Source organism: Buteo buteo, chromosome 5, assembly GCF_964188355.1.
Source record: "Buteo buteo chromosome 5, bButBut1.hap1.1, whole genome shotgun sequence".
Lineage (NCBI taxonomy): Eukaryota > Metazoa > Chordata > Aves > Accipitriformes > Accipitridae > Buteo > Buteo buteo.
In genome coordinates this window covers 31,374,521-31,397,381 of record NC_134175.1, presented here as the reverse complement: position 1 = coordinate 31,397,381, position 22,861 = coordinate 31,374,521, and the positions used below count along the sequence as shown (strand labels likewise).

Below are 22,861 nucleotides of genomic sequence, written 5' to 3'. Positions count from 1 at the left end.
TACCGGGGGGCTTCGCGGCGGCCCCGGTGGTTCTGCCCCGCGCGGGGGCAGCGGGTCGGCTCTGCCCCGCGGGCACGGCACGGGGCAGCCCACGGAGCGGCCCCCCCGGGAGCTGTAGGACCAGGGAAGCCAGCACAAAGTAGGACCTGCCCCAGCTCGCCCCCTTCACGCTCTGTGCGCCCGTTCGCTGAACGTCGTCAGTACAATCAATGCTAACGTGCCTCAGCTGCCCGGTCCGACCTACCGTCCGACCGGGCACAGCCGCGCCGCGCCCGGCAGCCGCTAGGGGGCGCCGCCGCGCCAGAGACGAGCGGGAGGGACGTGGTCCATCGCGGCCACCGTAGCGCCTCCGCCTCCCCGGGAGCTGAGCGGGCCAGGTCTGTCCCGGGGCGGCCGCCGTACGGCCTCCGCCTCCTGCCGGCGGCGGGCGCTGCTCGGCAGGGGGCGCTGCGGCGCGGCCTCCCGGCATGCCCCGCGCGCGGCCTTCGCCCGCCCCCCCCGAGCCGGGCGGGAGGGAGTGCCACGTCCCTGGTGCGCGGGGCTTTGTGCGGGGAGCAGCGCCGCCGCCGCCCGCCCGCCCCCAGCCATGGGCGCCTCGCAGAGCGTCGAGATCCCCGGCGGGGGTACCGAGGGCTACCACGTCCTGCGGGTAAGGGCGGCGGGGAGGCGGGCGGACGCCCCGGCGGCCGTTAGGCCGGCGGCGGCCCGTGGGCCCGGCGGCCTCTCCCTCCGCGGGTCCGCGCTCGAGCGGCCCGACGGGCTCCCCGGGCCCCGCCGCGCTCCCCGCTCGGCGGGGAGGCGCCTGGGCGGCGGCGGCGGCGACCGGGCCTGCCGGCGCCCCGTGGCCGGGCCTCCGCGGCGGCCCGTGGCAGCGGTGGGATCCGCGGCGGGGTCGGCGCTGCCAGCTGCCGGTCCCGGTGGAGCGGGGAGGCGAGCTGCCGCGCCGCTCTCCGCGCGGGGCTCTCCGGGCGTCCCGCCAGCAGGGCTCGGCTCCGCGCCGCCGCGGCCCGCGCCCTGTCCCGGCCCGCGGCGGCAGCCCGGGCGGGTTCCGAGCCGCCCTCGCCCCGGCTGCTAGAGAGATCCGGGCGGCCCGGACCGCGCCGTCGGGCTGCGCCGCCTGCGCTTCGGTTTGTAAAGAGGCCGGCAGGGAGGGTGCGCGGGAGGCGACGCCGCTTTTTGGGCAGCCTTCGAGGGCCGCCTCCCCTCTAGGAAACGCTGCGAGCCCGCCAGCCCGCCCGCGTTCCACCGGCAGCCCGAGAGGCGCAGCCCTTCGGGTGCCTGGCTCGGGTAACGCGTCAGGCTTTCTCTCGGTCGTCGCATCGTGATCTGATCTGCAGCTGCTTCGCCCCCCGACAGTAGTTCCGGGGGTGTTAGATCAAGGTATTTAAATGACAGGCGTCACACCTGCCGGAGCTGCCTTCATAGCGGAGGTGGTGCTGCTCTTTTTCTTAGTTACATAGTTTTTGTTTGCACTGCGGCTGCAAAATTTTGGTTTTGCGTGCAACAAAATATTTTGGTAGGCTGCGTTAGAGGTCTTGTGCGCAGCCTTTTGGAAGTCCTTTCCTTAGCGTGTGTTTCACGTTCAGCTAGTGGAATGGTACCTGGGTTGTGTCCTCAAATCCGATGCAATGGGCGATACAGTAACTTTGCCAGAGTTACCAGTAACCTTGCCCACACCATAGCGCTTTTGCCACTGTAGCTAGAGCGTGAGTACCCTTACTGTAGGCACCGTGCTGGGCTAGTTTTTGTTGGCATCGGACCTTCTCAGGTCAGGTCTCTGCGTAGAGCTAGTCCTGCATTTTAGACATGTGAAAGAGCACAAGATCTCCACTCACATGGATTAGTACTACCTTACTTGGTCCAGCTTGCTAGCAGTGAGCTACAACTATATGTAGAATACCATGGTGAAAAAAAGAACCGAGATTATCTTTCAGGTGTTAAAAAATACTGCTGTAATGCTTTTGAGAAGCAAACATTGACGTTCTGATAAACTCCAAATATTAATCTCTTAAAATTTACATATAGGTTAAAGTCATACTTGCCTTTGTTTCTCCCTTTTAATGTTACTAATATATAACAATCCAATGTTACTAATGTATGATAATCCATTTTGTCTTCTCCTTTCGCCCCACAGAAAAACTTCTGCAGTTTGGTAAAAGTGGCAGACTTTTTGTTTGTTTGGTTTTAGCATACTATAGCGTAAATATAATGGCCTTTTTACTCTTAAGGGTTGTAAAATCAGTAAGTACTCTGCAGTTAGAATATCAGTTTTGTCAGATTCATCAGTTCATACTGTTTGATTAAAACACATCAGTAAATTGAGATGCATCTCTTTTATGAAGTATGACCTACTCGTTTTTTCTTGTAATCTTGCCTGTATCTGGCACCTTTTGTTTTCATTTAGGCACCTTTTGGTTGTAATATTTTTTTGCTGTGACTTGAAGTGGCAGTGTTTGATTGCCAGTCTTTGTAAATGTAATTGGTAGGTGCACTTTAAAGAAGTTGATTTCTGAGAGGACAGCTGTATTTACATTAAATGCAGGAAAGGACCTGCCTGTTGTCTTAAACAGACTGATGTCTCTGTTTTTCACTGCCTTATCTTCTTGCTGATATCTTCAGATGGTGCAACATAATGAGCAATTTTGTTGTTGTTGTTGTGGACAGGCATCTTAAATTGCATCATGATCCCAGTCTTAACAGGAATTAGGCCTGTGCTTATATGTAGTCCAGAGTGTAGCTTCAGAGTAGAGAAAAATTCTGAAGTTTCACAGTTATAATTTGGAATGTTTATATTGAAATGCATGTGGCATAGAAGTGACTAGAATTTTCCTCTATAGTTCTTCCAAGTTTAGTTTTCCAGTTGGTATTCTGTAGTAAGTTTGTTAGGTGTGTTCAGCTCACACTGTTAGAGGAGCTCTGCACAAATGCTCTGTCTGCAAGGACCGACCTTTGGTAGGACTTGGCAATACTGCCATTTTCTTCTAATTTATTCTCAAGTAGACTTTCTTTCTGAGGTCAGTATTTTAATCAGATAAACAAGAATGGTAAAAGGAAAATGGCAGTAGTCTTTCAGTGTTACAGATCTAATTCAGATAAGGCCAGATTTCTTTGATAATGCCAAACTTATGTAAACAGTATATAGTGGCCATTTTTAAGATTTCATTAGTTGTTGGAAAACTAGAGAAATGTCAGAAAATCTTTTCAATTATTGGAAGAAATTGTTTGGGTAGGGCAGATAAATGAAAAATATGTGTCAAGAGGCCATGAAACAAATGAGGTAACGTTGTTCAGAATGACTAGGAGCCAAGTACAAGTTGCCAGAGGGATGAGCAACCTGAGACTGTTGCAAGTCCCAGGTTTCTTACAGCAAGGCCTTTAGACTGTACATGCTGCCTCCCTACAAAACTGGTAGCAAGTCTCTTGCTCTGTCCACTTCAAACAGGAGCAGAAATACATACAGCAAGTGAATAATACCATCATTAATTTCTGACACAATTTTTTGCAGATTACTTAATTCTTTTTGGCTGCTCCTGCTAATGTTCAGTGCAATATCGCTTTCATTGTGAGCTTTTTTTATCAGTGCACTTGTAACAGGAAATAGGAACTCTCTAGGACTGAAGCGCTGTCGAAGGAAAGCGATTTTGTCATGTGCATACTTGACAGGAAAAGTTGCTGTGAGTTGCGCTGTTGGGGTTTCTAGACATTGAAATGTAGCCTTTTTTTTTTTTTTAAGAGGGAGAGAACATTACAAACTGTTCTGTTGCCCTAGTCTCTTCGTAGGTAGACCTAATAATCAGTTATTTGTTTGAAACAATTATTTGTAATACATTTTTATTCCTCATATGCGCTTTTGCTATTAGACTACCATTTATTGATTCATGTAATGTGCTCATAAATCTTTCTTTTAACTAGTACCTCCCAGGCTGGTAGCATGCAGTGCTGCTCACCTCTAGGAATTTTCTCCACTGTTTGTTTTTTTCTCCTCCATAAGTTTCCTTTAACATAAGTTGTATGGCTGATTAGAGCAACTGTCTGACTCTGTGTATTGCTCAGTATGCGTTTGTTTCTGCTCTTCAAAACAGAATGAGGGAAGATTTTGAATAACTCCTGTTCAGCAATGTGAAACTGCTATAGTTTGCCCAGGCCGTTGTAATGACTTGACAATTTCTTCAACTGATAGATGATGTCACAACAACCCTATGCAGCGCTTGGGGAAGAGTGGCTGGAAAGCTGCCTGGCAGAAAAGGACCTGGGGGTGCTGGTTGACAGCCGGCTGAATATGAGCCAGCAGTGTGCCCAGGTGGCCAAGAAGGCCAACGGCATCCTGGCCTGTGTCAGAAATAGTGTGGCCAGCAGGAGCAGGGCAGTGATCGTCCCCCTGTACTGGGCACTGGTGAGGCCACACCTCGAGTGCTGTGTTCAGTTTTGGGCCTCTCGCTACAGGAAAGACATTGAGGTGCTGGAGCGTGCCCAGAGAAGGGCAACCAAGTTGCTGAGGGGCCTGGAGCACAAGTCTTAGGAGGAGCGGCTGAGGAAGCTGGGGTTCTTTAGTCTGCAGAAAAAGAGGCTGAGGGGAGACCTTGTAGCTCTCTGCAACTACCTGAAAGGAGGTTGTAGTGAGGTGGGTGCTGGTCTCTTCTGTCAAGTAACTAGTGATAGGATGAGAGGAAACGGCCTCAACTCGTGCCAGGGGAGGTTTAGATTGGATATTAGGAAAAATTTCTTCACCGAAAGGGTTGTCAAGCACTGGAACAGGCTGCCCGGGGAAGTGGTGGAGTCACCATCCCTGAAGGTATTGAAAAGACGTGTAGATGTGGTGCTTAGGGACATGGTTTAGTGGTGGACTTGGCAGTGCTAAGTTAATGGCTGGACGTGATGATCTTAAAGGTCTCTTCCAATAAACAAGTCTATGTAAGAATTTTTACTGGTGAGAGATTTGTATGCTACTGTGTTATGTGCTGGTCTACCTAAAAGATACTGAACAGCAGTGCCCAAAGTTTAGATTTCTAACTTTTACATGAGTGGTTCGGTTTGTTGTAGTAGAGATAGAAACATGTTGCCATAAAGAGATGACTTATTTTTTAAGGGAGGCTCACATTTTAAAAGCTCAAGTTAAATTCTCTGTGCTAAAATACAATTTGATGCTACGTATAGGGAATCTATTTTCTTACGAAAAGCTTATAAAGCTTTTTCTCTTGAAAACTGGGTGTTTCTTAAGGAAATTCAATACAGTTATACCATGTAATGTGTTAAAGTAGCTGACAGAAATAAAATAGATTCTGTCAGACCTAACAGGAATTGCTTATACACGATACATAATGAAATTTTATTACTAGTTACAGAATGGGTGGAAGAATTACAAAAAAACTTCTTTCAGCATTTTGTTGGTAATAAAGTAAATATTAGGAAGCATTTCTTGGGTGGAAAAAAAGAAACTTCAGGGTTTCTGCTCCTTGGAAGTTGTGTATTTAGTGCTTGAAGCTAAGCTTCTGAAAGTTTTAAGTGAACACTAGTATAAGTTATCTGACTTTCAAAAGTGGTGAGAGCCTTCATCTGCCTCTGAAAATCAGGGTTTCCATGCCTAATTCCATTTACAGTAGCACTACTCACTCGGGGCTTAAATTTGTGACCACTGTTTTGCTGAGAGGCCTTATTATAACGTGTAATGTACAATATATACTGTGTAGGCATAGAGTCATAGTGTTGGGAAGGGTGTTCAGCAAAGAGAAACTTTATGTATTTACCAAAAAATAAGTCTTTTTAGTAATGCAGATTAAAATTAGTGTCTTGACCTTGAAACCCTTTCCCTGTTTAATTCTTGACAGTGAATTAAAAGTGAAATAATTAGTGTGTAATCTATGTGCTCAGCAGCCCTGCTGTCGTCTTGGTGAGAAACTGAAGTCCTGCAGCATTTTATGAGGCTGAAAGACTCATACAGCCCTTTTCTGCCTTCTGACATTCAGCATTCTCGATGGAGGTTTTCTTCACTTGCCCTTAAAAAGTGCTGGTGGTGGCAGTTCCACAGCTTCTCCGGGTAGTCTGTTCCACTGTTTTCCTCTACTGTTAGAAAGTCATGGCATTTACCCACAGGTGTCTGTAACTTAGATGTCTGAAATAACAGCTGGCTTTGAGAAAATTAGGCTTCCCAAGCTGCCATGGATGGTATCTCACCTGCAGTGGCATCTGTTGTAAATGGTGTTAGTTGATTATTTCTCAGTCCTTATTCAGTTACAAAGGCAAGTTACTGAATACCTACTTGGGGCATACAGCAAAGCTGCACAAAGCCAGATTGCTTAGGAGGCCTAGAGTTTATGTATGTATACATAGAATCTTTATTTCCATCATTAATAAGAAGGTTTTTGTGCCCTTGTATTTTCTAAGATCCCTGGTTATCCTTTGTTGCTGTAGTTCCTGGAAGAGAACCACAGCCACAGAGCTTTGGGCAGAGAGCTGTGCTGTGCATTTGGCACTGCATGGGGGTGATGAATTGTGCAGGTAGCCGGCTGAAAATAAGGTGATGTGACATAAAAACTGTATGGGGTCGGTGTGATTGTTGTGCAGGGCTGAGTATGTCACTTCTTTAAGGAGGAGACTTCTCATGTGGAATGAACTTTGAATTTCTGTTTTGCATTTCTGGGACCACCAGGCATAAAAATGCTTTTGCATCAGTGATGTTGGCCCAAACAAGCTAGGGAAATAGGAAACTTTTTGTGACTGAACCTGTGCGTGGCAGCATGAGGAAATGTGATGAAAGAAGGGATGCAACTACATGCTTCTGAGGTGTGTATATGATTGATGCAACTGTTAAGAGCTTGATTTCTTTTAGCTACAGCTTCCTGGTAGTTTTTACATGCCCACTTAGAAACAAACCATGCAGAGATGTTCAGGATTGTGATGGATTTGGGGAGGGTGTACAACATCTGAAGATGCTTTCTGCAAACTAATTGTTTGGAACTTGGTGCAGTCCCTTCATCAGTTTGGGGCAGACTATAAATAATTTACTTAGAATACCAAATCTATCTATACATCCCAGGTGTCAGCAAGCTTGACATTGATGGATGCTGAACATATGTAATTCTCATTTATTGTAGGTGCTCCTTCTCGTTTTAAAAGATTACCTTATTGAATACTGGTCACTGTTGGTTCAGTGTTCAGGATGTAATCTATTGAAGGTTGTAAGGGAGGGATATTGTATCAGAGTGTAGGGATTTTGTTGTTTGGGTTTTTTTTAAGAAGTTCATTTGGAAATGGAAATCTCTGAATAAACAGTGGACCATGTCAGGGCTGCTTTTGCAGCTGTCTTACTGGCTGAATGAACTCTGGCTTTTCAGAATTTCAAGGCCAAGAGACATGTATCCAGTCCTAACAATCTGATGTGTTATCTGAATAAACGTATCAGTTTGCTGGGATTATTGATTTTTGAATATGAGGTTTAGAAAGACATGTTCTGTCTTTAAAATTCTTGTTTTCCTAATAACTTCTGAAACCATCTGCTGATTTCACTTTGGTATAAAGCCTTTGTGTCAGGCTCATTAAAAACACAAAATGTAAGTTCTTATATGTCACATACAATGCAATGGGTGGTAGAATGAGAAAGAGAGAGGCTATTAAAATATTTTCATGTCACGCCCCTAAACTGAGGGAAGAGCAACAAACAGCACAAGCTCATCCTATGTTTGCTGTTAGAAAAAACATGTCAGAGGAGAGGATGTTTTGAATTACTTAATTACAAGAGAAACTTCAAGCCCAAGAATGCCATTATGGAGCGTGTCCATAGGAGATCAGAGTTCTTTAATTCTGTTTTCATGAAACTGTTCGTTTAACCTTTCCTTGGCAGGAAGGCCTTGAGTACACAACGTAATAAGTAAATGCTTTCTACATTTGAGAAGAATAATTCATGTAGTGTATTTCAGCCTCTCTGTGGCTTTTCTCGTAAGCTAAAAATTTCTGTTTGTGGAAGCTGTTCTGAGGTAGCTCTACCTTATTGAAAGTTTTAGTATCTAAAGTTAAAAATTAGCTCTAGGGACAGTCTACTAATGTCAAAGCAACATCCACAGTATGCCCAGGAGTTTCTATGCAGCTAGTGTTGGAGGGCCTGCTACATGGGGCTTAGCTTGTACTTTTACCTGTTTACCTGCCACAAGTTGCTATCTGATCTCTAGTTATTCTTGGTGAGAGGCATCTTGAACTGACAGATTAAGTAATGCGGAGGCAGTAGTTTGGATCTAGTTAGTGGGACTGCAGGTTAGCTCAGTGATTGAGAGCTGTGGTTCTGTACAGTTAATACTTGACGGAAAGAGACAATACCCTCAGTTGTAGGAAATTATTTCCAAGGAGCATGCAGGCATCTTGAAGAGGTGCTTCTGCAAATGCACTTCCAGTTCTAGTTAGAAATTATAAATGTGGGGTTTGGTGATGTTATTGCTGCCTCAGTGATTTTTATTACTGTGGGATAATGTCTGTTTCATGCTTTTTTGCTGCTTTACAAATCTTGGACAGCAATCAGTGTGTGTGATGTGGCTCTGGAACTACTGATTCCAGGTTATTTTTTCTTTAATGAATGTTTAGGTTATGTGACACTAATGTTCTAAGTTTCTGGCATCTGTTACAGAAAGCTACCCACAAGTAATCTGAGTTTTTTTCCAAGCTCTGATTTTGTGAATATGTTGGGCACAGGTAAATAGACTCTAAGAGGATGGTTTTAGTAGTAATCAAGCTTTTTTTTTTTCCATATTAGAATATTTTGTCCTAGATGAGTCATATTAAGAAAACTCAGTTCCTGCGAATCAGACTGGTATTGAACAAATTGGCAGATTTGTACCAGTTCTGTCAGATGGAATAACATGTAAGAAACCACACTGTAAAGGGTAACACTTTTAAGATCTTTTTGGAGGATGAATGTAGCACATAAAAGAAAAAAACAGTGGGTAAAATGAATCAGCTTGCAAATAAAGAAAGATAGTCTTTACTGCAAAGGCTGTAGGAAAAATCTGATAGCCATATTGGAGTCACTTTTGTCTATCAGCAATGCATGTAATGCAGTGAAAAAATAACACTGGCAAAATGTCTCTCAGTTACTCTATTTGGAATTAGAAGCATACTTTAAGCTTCTGGGAGCAACGTGTATACAGTACTTAGGCCTTGTCCTAGGGAAGTGGTTGAATTATTTGAGCTGCCGTGACTGCAGAATTGCACGGGTCCATTTTCTTGCAGCTTGTTGGTATGTTAATGAATCATTTGTTGTACAGATGCCCTCTGTCTCAAGAATGTCAACAGGTGATGTTTAATCATGAGATAACAACTTGTGCGTACACAGGCGTGACTCTCCTTTTCCTCACATCCAGCGTTGGTACTTCTGTGGAAGGATACTGCTTTTTAACCAACTTTTTCAGAATTCATTAAGCGCATTCTTTGACCATAATCTCCTTTATTGAAATACGTACAATTTATCTGCTGCAGCTATTAAGCAGTGCTTGTCCCAGGGAGTGGCTACTGTGTCATTCCTCAATAATTTGTAAATTACTGATTATTTTTAAATGTTTCTTTTTTTTAAAAGGGAGATTTTTTTTTTTTCTCCAAAAGATTATATTCGAACATTTTAAAATCATACATATGAACATCAGTAGCTTCTAGAACTACGGCTTGCACAAGTAGAAAGATAATTCTAATCTATGAATCGGCATTGGTACACTTTTGCTAAATTCTTGTTTAACTTTGTTAGGTACAAGAAAACTCACCGGGGCATAGAGCTGGATTGGAGCCATTTTTTGATTTTATTGTGTCCATTAATGGTTCAAGATTGGTAAGTGTATTGCTATTTTATAACTCTGAATATAAACAACGTATTGAGAATCTTATTTTTACAGGTAAACCAATACATTTGTTTTATTTAAATGTATATAAAACATTTCTCCTTAATTTAACATGAGAAGGCCTAACTGCATCAGAAATTAATTTCCTTCACCCTGTAGTTATAATTCCATCAAAAATTTAGCTGGAGAATAAGGATGCAGACAGACATGCTTTCTGCAGATGTCGCGCCAGCAGAAGATAGTATTACCTACTGATCCATCACTAGCTGCTTGTGTTAGTACCCCTCTAGTCCTGTCTGTAAAACTGCTTGTGTGAGAACTTGCAAACTCATTTCAGTCAAAACAGGTTGATTGAAAGAGCTGTTGTCAAAGCTGTTAGCTGGGCAGGAATAGTGGGAGAAAATTTTCAAGCAGAGCTGTAGTGAGACAACAAGCCGTCATAGCTGTGGGTAAGCTCTTCCACCAGTATGGCTGGATTCAAGAAAACCTCTGAAAAGCTGCAAGGTGCATCGTATCACAGGTTTAATTAAAGTGCTTTCTTTCATGTTTGGAAAGCATGACCTGTTACTGTGAAATCCCAGGTTTTCACCAGAGTTGTATTCTAGAATTGTGAAGGGACTGGAAGCTTGTTATAAAATAGCTGTAGATACGTATTCTGATAATGCACAGTGTTTATAGGACCTGTGAAATACAAAAGGGGTGCTATGGAACTGGATGTCTGCTGTGTTAAACACTAAACCAAGCTCTTTGAACATTTGCAGAATAAAGACAATGATACTCTCAAGGACCTGTTGAAAGCAAACGTTGAAAAACCTGTAAAAATGCTAGTGTACAGTAGCAAAACACTGGAACTGAGAGAAACGTCAGTGACACCCAGCAACATGTGGGGTGGGCAGGGCCTGCTGGGCGTGAGCATTCGTTTCTGCAGCTTTGATGGGGCCAATGAAAATGTATGGCATGTTTTGGTATGTACGGACTTCCAAGTTTTTTTCTTACTGTTGCTTACTGTTAAACTTTTTATCTTTTTACTGAAAAGTAACTTGCAAGGGGGTGTACAAGCCATGAGATCAAATTGGTCTGTTTTCTCTTCATTGATTTGGGGTTTGGAAAGACTTTTGAGCTAGAACTGTATGTCTGTGAGTGTATTATCAAATCTTGTATTTAAATTGGTGGTTTTGTTCAATACTCGGAGCTCCTTGTAACTGTATCAAAAGAGACTGTCATCTAGCCACTGTTTCACTAGTTCAGTGACTATTCTACTAATTGTGTTGAAACTTGACCGGTTTGTCTGTCTGACTCAAAACTTGTGTGAAATGCACACCTAACTGTTATGCTACATGCTGACAGTTATGCAGTGTTTTGTAACTTTCCATCTTAAAACTAGGAAGTGGAACCAAATTCTCCTGCTGCATTAGCTGGACTTAGACCTCATAGTGACTATATCATTGGAGCAGATACTGTCATGAATGAGGTAAGTATATAGAAATAAGATTCTGATTTTTTTTTTTTTTTTTCAAAACGAAAAAAAATTATACCAGGGCAGTTTGAAACCTCCCCAGTTCTGTGTCTCTGTTCAGTGCTAATGGAAGTAATTAATGCAAAGAGGAAGTTGCTCTGGCATGGTGCCTCTTCTTTGCGCTTAAATGCAATTCTGGAAATAAAAACTGCTCTTAAATATCTTCATGAAGCCAGATAGAAACATTTTTTGTATTCTGATATTTCAAATAGCAGATTTGAAATCTGGGTTATGCCACATGTTGTCTTAGTTGCGCTAGCAAAGGACGTTTTAAAGTTGACCTTGTGATAAAACAGCAGCACTGCAACAACTGCAATGTGTAGCTGTTACCAGGTTCTGTTACAGAAAGTTAGGACTAGGAAGATGATCATTCTAATGTCAAATGACAAAATAAGGACAAGAAAGCCCTTACTCGTTTTTATCCTTTTGCAGTCTGAAGATCTCTTTTCCCTTATTGAAACGCATGAAGCAAAGCCATTAAAACTTTATGTGTACAACACAGACACAGATAATTGTCGGGAGGTGGTGATTACTCCAAATTCTGCCTGGGGTGGAGAAGGCAGGTAAGGAGACAATATGATGCAGGGTGATGGGTTGAGTTTCTTACAGCACTGGCCTAAAAGCTGCTTGCTTAACTTTTCTACAAAGACAGGAAAAGAGTGTTGTTATATCAAAGGCATTTCCGCTTTAATAAATAGCATATTTACTTGAAATTCAGATTTAGTTACTTATGGGGGGGGGGGGCTGTTTTTACACAGTACATTAGCTAGTGCAAAAATGCACAAAGTGCAACAGTTGCTTTCTGCATTAGGCTTCAAATAGTGATTAGGCTGTAGTATATTCTTTAAGTATTGCACAGAAGCCAGAACAGAGGACTGCAAGTAACAAATGAGCTGAATTCCAGGCTGTATACCTGATAGAGCTGCTTGGTTTAAATAACAATAAAGTTTGTTTTGTGCTAAATGCTTATTGCTAAAAGCTACAGAATTTCCTTTCAGTTGTCTCGTATTGGTTATTTCTCCATAGAAAATGAGGCAACGTTTGGGGGGGAGGGGGAAGCTGTACAGAACTTTTCTTGAAACTTGTAGGCATCTTGAGTCATTCAGGCATTGCTTGCTATGGAGTTTGTAGTTATAAAGTCACTTCACTGACTTTTAAATGTTCATATTTTAAAAGCCTAGGATGTGGCATTGGTTATGGATATTTGCATAGGATACCTACACGCCCATTTGAAGAGGGAAAGAAAATTTCTCTCCCAGGACAGCTGCCTAGTGCATCTCTCAGTCCCCTCAAAGATGGCTTCACAGAGGTAAGTTGTAGTCACTTCTTTGGCTTGGTAGAAATGGATTATGATGTTATATTGCTTTTCTGCTTCTGTTAGTTCTTGTGGAAATGAACCCTAATGAGGTAACTTTCTTTTTTTCCTTTCAATAAGGTTCAGCTGTCATCAGTTAACCCCCCAGCCACATTACCCCCTGGATCAGCAGGCCTTGAGCAGAGTCTTTCAGGACTTTCTATTAGTTCTCCCTCAACTACTGTCAGTAATGTTCTCAGTACAGGTTAGTATGGAAGTAAGTGACTCTTGAAATGCATGGGTTTTCTGACTTTTTTGCACCCACAGATGTTTCTATCAATTAACAGAAGGCAGAAGAGAACAAAATTTTCTCTTCCTCAAACTTTTCCCAACAACAAAGGCTAGAGTACTGTAATTGTGTCCTACTTGTTAACAAAATAATCGCAAACAAAGTGTATCAGAAATACGATGCATATTATTTAGAATACTACTTTTCTTCATCAACATTTTATGGTTAAGGCAAACAGTAATTCTCCAGTAAAAAATTATTTATTTGTACTCCTTGAGGAAGGGAGCTGAAGTGTTGTATGCTTAAAATTAATGTTGTTTTCCTGTATACTCCACCAGGTGTTCCAACAGTTCCATTATTACCACCACAAGTAAGTCAGTCCCTTACCTCTGTGCCACCAGTTAACCCAGCAACTACATTACCAGGTCAGTAGGTAAAATTTCTTAAAACATTTCTGAAACAAAAATCTTAAGGGAGCAAGGGAAGAGACCTGTCTCTTCCACTGCTTTTTGGGGGCAGGAGGGTATAACTTGATAGAACTTACACATTTCGTGTTAAAGATCTCTATACAACCTCTTCAACCTTAAGAATTTTTTGTTTTAGATTGTGTGCACAGCGTGTCTGCAGCACAGAGGACTGAATTGGCAACAGAGTTTATAATCAGTTACCTTTTAGGGCCCCCTGTACATAGATGCAGCATTCCGGATTTCTCAGGAAGATATTAGCTTTGCTATTTGCAACATTTCTTGAGTTGATATATTGTTACTTTCCACAGGTCACAAACTGTATGTTGCAAAATACTTTTGCAAATAACTTCACAGTTTCCGATTTGTCCTTTGCACTCAGAGAGCATGACAGAAGAAAACACTGAGAAGGCATGTCTTGCCTATTTTTTGCATTCCTTTCACCCATAAAACCTCCCTTTTAGGAAACTCCTTTTTCATATTCAGCTTGATTATTCTTCCTAGTATAAATAGAGGGCTAACAATATAGAACTGTATGTTGCAGTTACTGTTTCTGAATTATTTAGTAATTTAAACTGGTGTAACAAAAGTAAGAATATGTCTACAAAGTGGTGTGCGTTATTTCCTGATAATAATGAACATTTCAAGCATTAGAATTATTCACAGTGGGTAAGATGAGAATTGTGTAGGATTTTGCCATGTAGTTGGTGCACTGGTACAGGACTTGATCGTGCATTCCAAAACACTGATGGAGTTGTATTTTATGTTTTGTATGTTATGAGACAAGTAGATAAAGATGTGTCCAAAAATTTTAAGTAATGCTTGGAGGTATGCTCTCTGTCATAGAAAAATGTGTAGTAGAGCTAAGTGCATGCAAACAAGGGCAGAGAACTTTAATCTTGTACTGCATAGAGAAAATAGCAAACTACTAAGAAGTTCAGCTTCTGTTAATGCCCTCCTCTTCCCCAGCCCCCTATCCACCCAAAATCTGCAAATATGAATTTTCTTTTCACCTTGTTCTCTGAATAGTATCACTGCTTTTTTAAAAGCTATTGGATATTTCTTGCAATTTACATGGCCATACAAGTGGAATTGTAAGTATTAAATATACAGGAGGTTTAAAATTTGAGTGAATTTGTGCAAAGTTCAGCTTTTTTCAGATCTTAAAAAAAGTTCAAACCAAAGCTGCTTGTAGCTGAGCTGAAAGCTCTTTGAGTCAGATTATGTCGGCCTTTGTGGCTAATGAATTCACAGGTAGGTAAAGATGACTGGGTTTTAATCAAAATCTGTGTACTGTGGCTTTGCTTTAAGACTTTTCTCCTCTCTGTCTTATTACTGTAGTATCAATAGTTTATTTCGGAATTAGCCTTCTGTGAGCTAAACACAAAGTAGGAATAGAGCCTTTGCCTCAGAAATGCAGGTCTTCTAAGACAGGAAATTCAGGAGCGGAAGCATGTTCCATAGCAAACACAATGATGGAAGGATGTGTGTTGTGTTCATCATATGCTTCTCTTCTATTTTCAGTCCTTCCTGACTTTGAAAGTTACTTTGTCTTGCCTTTTCTATATATTTTTGTGTTTAACTCTGGTTATGAACTAAATAGAAAAGACTAATAATAGAGTAATCAATATTAGAGATGGAAATACTATGTATTTCATCCTATTACTATCTTCTGCCGTTCAAATTAGCAATGGAGGGCATCTGGTACAGTGCTGTGGTGAAATAACTGCCTTTGTTAAAAGCTGAACTTGGAATGCAAACCTACTAAATCCTTGAAATAAGATTCTGCTTTCCTCAGAAAAATCTGAAAAGTTGTGATTATGTATTTGCTAGTCCAGGCTTCCTGCTATAGGTATCTGTCTTTACTGTGCAACTTAGAAGCTGAAACTCAGGTGAATTTGCATTCTTATATGTAAAAATGATAATCAAGATATAAAGCAATATAAAATAACTTTAAATGGTCAATAAGATCTCAGAATCAGTTAGGAAAAAAAAGAAAATATAAGTTTTCAGCTGTAACTTTTCCACTCTTCTCTTAGGTCTGATGCCATTACCAGCAGGGCTTCCCAACCTGACTGATCTGTCCAAACTTAATTTACCTGCACCACACATTGTTCCAGAAATCATGCAGCCTGGTATGTGCTTCTGCAAACTGAAACACTGTAATAGTGGGTCTCTCCTTGACGATCCTTGACACTCTCATTTAGAGCCATCTGGTGGAGTGCTGAAGAGGATAAATTGAATGTTTGCCTGAGGTGGAAGTTGACGGTAGTGCCCAGATCAGATAGACAGGGAATATGTCTTTAGATAAACTAATTCTAAACCTGTGTCTGTATTTAGTTGTTTCATCTTATATTACCTGATATATGATCTCAAAAGAGATTGTGCCAAGAATGAAAGTATATAGTTTTATCAGTAGAAGAAAATACGAGGTGTTTCCTTGTATGAGGAGATCGAAGCACCCTGACTGAATGCCAAAAGTACAAACTAATACTAGATTTATGGTTTTGAATAAAACAAAACTGCTGAAGGTGCACATGGAGCAAGCAAAAAGAAATTGGAAGCTTATATGGAACAAGTTTCTTGGTAACTTCTTGTTTCTGGCAGGTTAGTGAATGCCAGAAAAATCTAATTGTCAGTATTAATGCATTAAATACCTCGTCCTCTGGGGAGGTAGAAACAAACTTGAGTTTATTCTGGTTCTTCAGTTCTGAAATCTGAAAAATGTCAGGCTTGAAACTAGCCTACCAAGTCAGTGCTGCACATATATCATGCTCACACTAAGTTCAAAAAGCTTCCTCCTCTGCAAGAGTAAATAGGAGATTAGAGAAGGTAAAAAATTTTAAGCACCAGAGAATCTCTCCAGATCTGTCTGTGGTATGCAGCAGCCCACTGCCTTTTTTTTTTTCTCTCCTTAGGTTTGCCATCCCTTCCCTCCTTGCCACCTCTGAATCTAATGGGAATAACACCTCTGTCAATGCCACCCAAATGTGTTCCTCTGCTTCCTTTGGTCACAGAGGCATCTACAGTGCCTACAGATTTGCTTCCCTCCATTACTCAAGCTGGAAGCTTTTCCGTCAACCCTGGCACTACTGTAAATGTAGAACAGACCTCTACGCTCACCTTGGATAGTGCTACCCCAACTTCTAAGGCAACTATTGTTGACAGATCAAGTGAATCCTCTACAGTTAATGAGAAAACATCTGGAGTCACAGATACACAAGCTTCTGAATCGTAACTCCAGATCACTCTGGATTGGCTTGGTATTTATTTAGCCATGGGATACATATTTGAAGAGCAAGCTATCATTAATTTCATACTAGTTTGTACTTAATCTTTAGGAGTCCTGTAAATAATATGGAGGTATAATAAAAATAAAAAGGGGTTTATAAAGTGTGTGTGGTGGGAGGGGAGAAAGAGTACTTGTATGTAACCAAAAAAAAAAAAAAGTCAAGGCGGTAAATAGAATTCCACTGCCAAACTCGGAGATACATGTTTTTGATATAGGCTGACAGCCTTAGCCTGCTAGGCCTGTCCTTGCTTATAATTAGCAATTTTTGCTTCTGATAGAAATGAAGCGGTTCTTGCGTGTGACATTTACGTACCATAGTTCTTGTTCTTTGCAAGTATCTTGTTACTACAGTGGGGATGAGAATGTTTAGTCTGAGTTGTAAATTTTAACACTGCAAAACTTCCACCTAAGGATATTTCTATTAAAGTTGCTGAGTGACCTGTTAACTGACATCTCGTTATTCAGCTTGTACACAAATCTTTATTTTTAAGCTCTTGAGAGATGCTCAAGCCATGTTTTGTAACTGCTGCTGCGTTGTTTCATACGCCCACTGTAAAATGGCATTTGGAAGGGAATACAGGAAATGTTAAATGTAGCACACAATTTGGCACTTCATGACTACTGTAAGACAAATTAATGGATTAAGCATACATACAGCAATAAATTCCTGGAATTTTATCATTTGTGTGACAAAATAGCACATTTACTTGTTTAATGCTTAAATTCTCATTTAACTGTTTTTAGCTCATCTCTCTCTAGCACAGATCCGTGAAAGGGCTCCCCTCCAGAGGAATGGATCCAAGAGGGAATGCCAGAGTTCTTAATGGCAGGCAGGATCAGCACTAGCGGTTAGATCTGTTGCAGCAATGAGTCATAAAATCTGCCTGGATATGATTCATACTTGGCTTTTTAAATTGACGTTCAGGGTGAAAATTGTAGATTAACTGTAGATTATACACTTGTATAAACTGCTTTGTGCGCTGTACTCCAGGTGATAGCCTTTGCTCCTGGTATGAGGTACAGTTGACGTGGAAGACTCTTCTGTACTATTCCAGTCCTTCTATACCACTGGGATTTCATTTATATGTGTTTGCTACAAGCATATGCAAACTTTAGCCATATCATCAGCAGGCTTGAGTCAAAGCCTGTCTCAACAGCTACATAATCCTTTTTGGCAATGTGGTGTGCCTGATGACTGTTTGGAATAGTAGTTGCATCTAACTGCTGATCATAAAAGAATTAGTTCAAGTGGAAGCCTTATCTAGTTCCTGTTGTCCTGTTTCATCTTTATCACTTCAGTCTTTTTTCTCCTCCACTACTGCACATTTCCTTATCACCTGTTGTGTCAAAAGCCTGTGTCAAAGACAGACCCCAAATACTTTTTTTTTTCCATGCTGAGCAGTTTCTTTTCTCAGCTGCTTGGAGTGTGAAATCCCTCTGCCTTGTTAAGTAGGGGGCTCACTGTTTCTCAGAATGTATTTTTTATTTACCTTTGTAAATGCAGTGTCACATACCTCAGAATTAAACCTTGGCATGAGAAGAAGGATGTTCCCTCTTTTCTTTGCTGTATACAGAGAAAGTATGTTAGTATTGAGCTTCATAAAGCCTTACAGGTCTAAGTCTTTCCTGTAACTTCCTTACATGCTTCCACAGCTAGAGTCCTCATCATTATTGTTTTCCTTTTCTAACCCAAGAACAGTAGAAATAGAAGTATTGTCACATACCAAATTTAGAGCAATTGCTGATTGTAATGAGATGCCTTGAACTAGAATCCTTGGGTAGTTTTTTTTGTTCTTACAGTATGGCATAGTGTCCTTTGGAGTAACATCTGAAGTTAGCTGGCATGTTTCTGTGCTTTCCAACAGCAAGCTGCAAACTTCTGTAGGTGTTGTGCGGTTGTCTCTAGTAGCAGACAAAATAAGATGCTCAGTCTGAAGTCATGCACTTCTATTAGCTATTTTAAGGTCCCTTGTTGCTGACTTTATAGCTCCAGCTTTTTGATAGGTATGAGAGCAGCGGAAGTAAGGCAGTGTTTAAGTGTAACCACCAGCAATTCAGCTAAAGATAACATGAATTCAAATTTGGAAATGATTCAGTGGTGCAGATTTTAAGGGGTAATCTCTCAGCTAAAAAGTCATAAACATTGAGAAGTCAAAAACTTTACCACTTAAAATAGAAGCAAGGACCTTGAAGTCATGTTATTGCACTCTGTCCCTGTTTTTTAATTCCCTCAACTAGATTTAATGAAAACATACGTTAATCACTTCTGGCAAGGGTGTCTTAATGACTTCTTTTTCCACAAAAAAGAAAGTAATGAGGGATAAGGACTTAAGATACACCAAGGGAGTGACAGCCAATGTAACCTTGTCTCCGTAAGTTCATGTATTCAGCTGTTAATGAACAGTTACAAATAGGCAAACTACCTTTATTTAAAACATTGACACATGGAGTTCTTTAACAAGTACTGACAGCAGACAAGAAGACAGATGTACCATGAACATCCCCAGCCTTGCATATAATTAAGAACAATTAACATGTGTGACATACTGTAAAGTTAATAAGGTAATTTCCTGCTCCACCAAAGGCTGCTCTAGGGGCAGTGGTGTTCAGTGGTACGTATGTTTGTTGTGAGTGCAAGGCCGTCTTTACAGCTCTGCTTGAGAAACTGTGAGCACACGCTGAAGAGGTGCATTTTGCAGCTTGAGGCTCTGCTGCTGCTCCAGGAAACAGCTGCTCAGGCTGGAAGGTCAAGCCAGGAGTGTGGACAAAGCCTTAATGGTTTCATAGCTTTGGTGGGGTCATATAGTGGGCTGTTTCTGAGACCCTGACAGCCATCTTTTAATTCAATCCCGTTCAACGTTAAACCTCCTTGTCGCAATCGGAGCTCCATTTGTTCCCGGGAAATAGCGGTGCAGGGCCACGAGATGGCGTGCAATAGTTTCTTTTTGCTGAATTTACAGGATTAGGCTCAGCGATGAGGGTGGTTGGTTGGTTCCCACCTCCCCCCAGCAGCAACTGTAGTCAAATGGATGCCAGCTGGATGCTGAATGATAGTACTTTAAGGAATCGCAGATAACTGTAAAACCAACTGATCTGAAGGCAGAAATGGGCTGAGCTTAAGCTATTTCTAAATTCCAGAATTTTGCTGGCAGTTTGCTGACTTAAGCCAAGCTAACCACGGGGCAGGGTGAAAGTTTGTTTTGAAGAATCCTTGAAGCAGATCCTTACAGGCAGGGACTCGTTTGAGATACTGTAATGCTGAAGGAGAGGCCTGGGTAATATTTCCAACCTCTCAGTGATGTACGTGCTGATTATGGAATTAAGTTGAAGAAGGCAGGATAAGGATCAGTGATGTTTGATCATGGTGCCTTGTCTTCCTCAATTATACACAGACTTTGTCTGTACTAGTCAAATAAATGTGTTCACAATTGCTCCCTACCATGGAGGCCCCACTGGCACCAAGCTCAGATTCTTTGGTTCATCACTTGGATGTAGACACCTAGAATCTGTCTCATTTTAGATTTAAATCCTGTAATGGTAGGCAAGAATCAGACTGCAGAAGCGTTTCTTCATTTGTGTTTGTAGTTCATAACTAATTCACATTTTGTAGTCCTGCTCTACATTCTTCATGGTAGTGCCAATGGCTTAATACATATTTGCACAGCCCATCACACAGTGTCTTGCACTGTGCTACGCCTTCTAGTAGTAACTTCAGCTCAGAAAGCAAAAATCTTTGAACTGATTTGCCTATAACATCTGTAGTAGAAACTTTTTTTAGCTGTGGTATAATGGGGAGCAAACACCTGCTCTAGCACAGTTTTCAAGTGAAATACTTAAGGTGCAAGAACCAATGTCAAAAAAACAAAACCAAACAACCCTCTGCCCCAGTCAAACAGAAAACTTCATTTAGCTCAGGTGAACCTCCAACAATTCTGCCACGCAGCCCTGACGAAAGAGTTAAAGCATAGTAATCTGCCGTTTTACAGAGTATTTAAGAGATTTGCAGATGGTGGCTAGAGCGCTAGTAAGCTGAGCAAGGAACAAATACATCCTTTTCCAGAAGCCTCAATTCGTGTTTATCCTTAGGCCTTGTGAATACATTATGTTGCCAGGGTGCAGCTAGCAAATCAGAGTTTCACTTGGGTGGATGACTGGTGTTTCTTAGGAACAGCCTTTGCACGTTATTTCAGTTGCAAGTTAGTACCAAAGTGCTGGTTTTGTGCTATGACATACTTGGCATGCAAAACCGCATCAAGACTTACTGAGTTCAAAGGCCACAGACCTGGCATGTGGAGACCTGCTCTAGCTGAGAAGGGTTAGGTGGGGTGCATGGTTTTGTTACCTTACTCACTCACAGCAGGAAAGTGCAGTCCTGCCTGTGTCCATCAGCCACACACCTGCCTCTCCACTGCCCTTGCTTGCATCTAGAAAGGCAGAATTTTGCCCTAAGAGGAGGCTGCAAACATTATTACTCTGCACTGATAAGCTGACTACAGCCCTATCAAATAATCATGTTCCTGTGGGATCAAAAGGTATGTTTCATCCTTAGTTGTGCAATGTAGTATTTTTACTCTCTCTGAACAGTTTCCTATGTTAGGTTCACGGTTAATCTGTCTTAAAAGCTGTGTTCCAGTGTTGCTCAGCTCACCCACAAGAGAGAGCTTCAGAGACCACAGAGGTCAGGCTCACCTTGGGCAACCCATAGCAACAGTGAAAGCCACTTCTGCCAACAAAACAACCCATTTTAATAACAATCCTCTTGTCTGAGAGCGGTTCACTCTGACAGCAAGTGGTTGCATATTCATGTACTTTGTTCATGGCCCTTGCAGCTTAGGTGAGCTATGAAACCCCAACAGAAGCTAAAAAAAGGAAACGTGAGTGATGAACTTGAGCCGCAAAGCCTATCATCGACATAGGCTTGCTAGTTATATAAGAAAATCCTGCAATGGAAGATTATAATAGTAGCAAATGCAATGCAGAGCTATGAGCTTTACATTTGCCAAGGGGTGCTGGATGTAATGGCGGTCACTGAGGGTTGACTTCTCTGGACCTTCTGATGTGCAGAAAGGACATTATAGCACTGCCCAGATCCTGCTCCCTAAAGATATCTCTTCCCAACCCTTGCAATTTATCCTCTGTTGGCAGTTCATTTCACTGTTCTTGCTCCTAAGTGAATAGTCACAAATAACAAATCCTCAGCCAACACCACTACATTCTCACCTGGTATAAGAGAAATAGCTTCCAGTTCTTTGCACTGGAGAGGGGGAGGGAGAGAGCATACAGTTAGTAGTTAAGACTTAGCAGCGGCCATCTTGCTACCATCTCACCCTTACCCTTCAAGCTGATTTCCCCTGAAATTCTGGTTTTTTGAGTCTTCAGAATAGTCGTCTTTAAAAACAAACTGAAGGTTTCAAACCTCCCACCCTGGCATTTCTAAGTACCCATTGTATGGGCTTGGAGCTGTGCACATACCATGTGCTTGGATTGGCACATACCATGAGGCAGCACTTAATTTAAAGGAGTCTGGGAATTGAAGCTAGCTCAGAGAAATAGTGCAACTTATTTAAGAAACATTAGCACTTGCAAACAAAAGTTGAAATTTTAATAAACAGCAGCTCAGTATTAACTGTTACTAGGCATCAGCCAAGTTTTATCAACTATGATGCTAAAAGCTAGAACTGTAAGAAAATATATGAGAAACTATTTCACAACACTCTTTATGCCCTCAGGTGAGTTTGTGTTCACATAAAACTGGGAACAGAACAAGCGTGGTCCCAGGCACACTTAGTGGTGACGCTACTTTACTAAGGCTCAGAAGTCTGACAATAGGAGATGTTTTTGTACATATAAACAGTACTTGGGTAAAATCCTTTTAGAGAGCAACTGCTAAGAAAATAGAAACCAACTGGAAGTCTATGTATTGCCAAATAACATGCTGGGCACGGGAATGGCTGAATTTGTAAAACAATTACCTTTTGTTTCAAGGTTGCATTTTTATTTGAAACAGATTTTGTACTCATCTTACCAGTAACACCTGGCAAGAGAGAAGGCAAAGAAAAAAAAACCAAAACCACACTTGCTCTCTGGGCACTCACGGTTTAATAATGAAGAGAAACTTACTGTTCCTAACCCACTTCTTGACCGTTTTCATTCCTAACTACAAAAAAAGTAACAAAAGTAACTTCTGGATTGCA

The 22,861-nt window shown here is 41.7% G+C and overlaps 1 protein-coding gene across 1 annotated transcript; it reads left to right on the top strand.

The window, feature by feature from the left end:
* The first annotated feature begins 480 nt into the window (after positions 1-480).
* GORASP2 (golgi reassembly stacking protein 2) lies at positions 481-17,345 on the top strand. Its single transcript, XM_075028468.1, has 10 exons — positions 481-649; positions 9,722-9,802; positions 10,574-10,777; positions 11,197-11,283; positions 11,761-11,891; positions 12,505-12,637; positions 12,764-12,887; positions 13,250-13,336; positions 15,415-15,510; positions 16,294-17,345. Exons 1-10 carry the CDS (start codon positions 587-589, stop codon positions 16,611-16,613), a joined length of 1,326 nt encoding a protein of 441 aa, XP_074884569.1. The 5' UTR covers positions 481-586; the 3' UTR covers positions 16,614-17,345.
* The last annotated feature ends 5,516 nt before the right edge of the window (positions 17,346-22,861 follow it).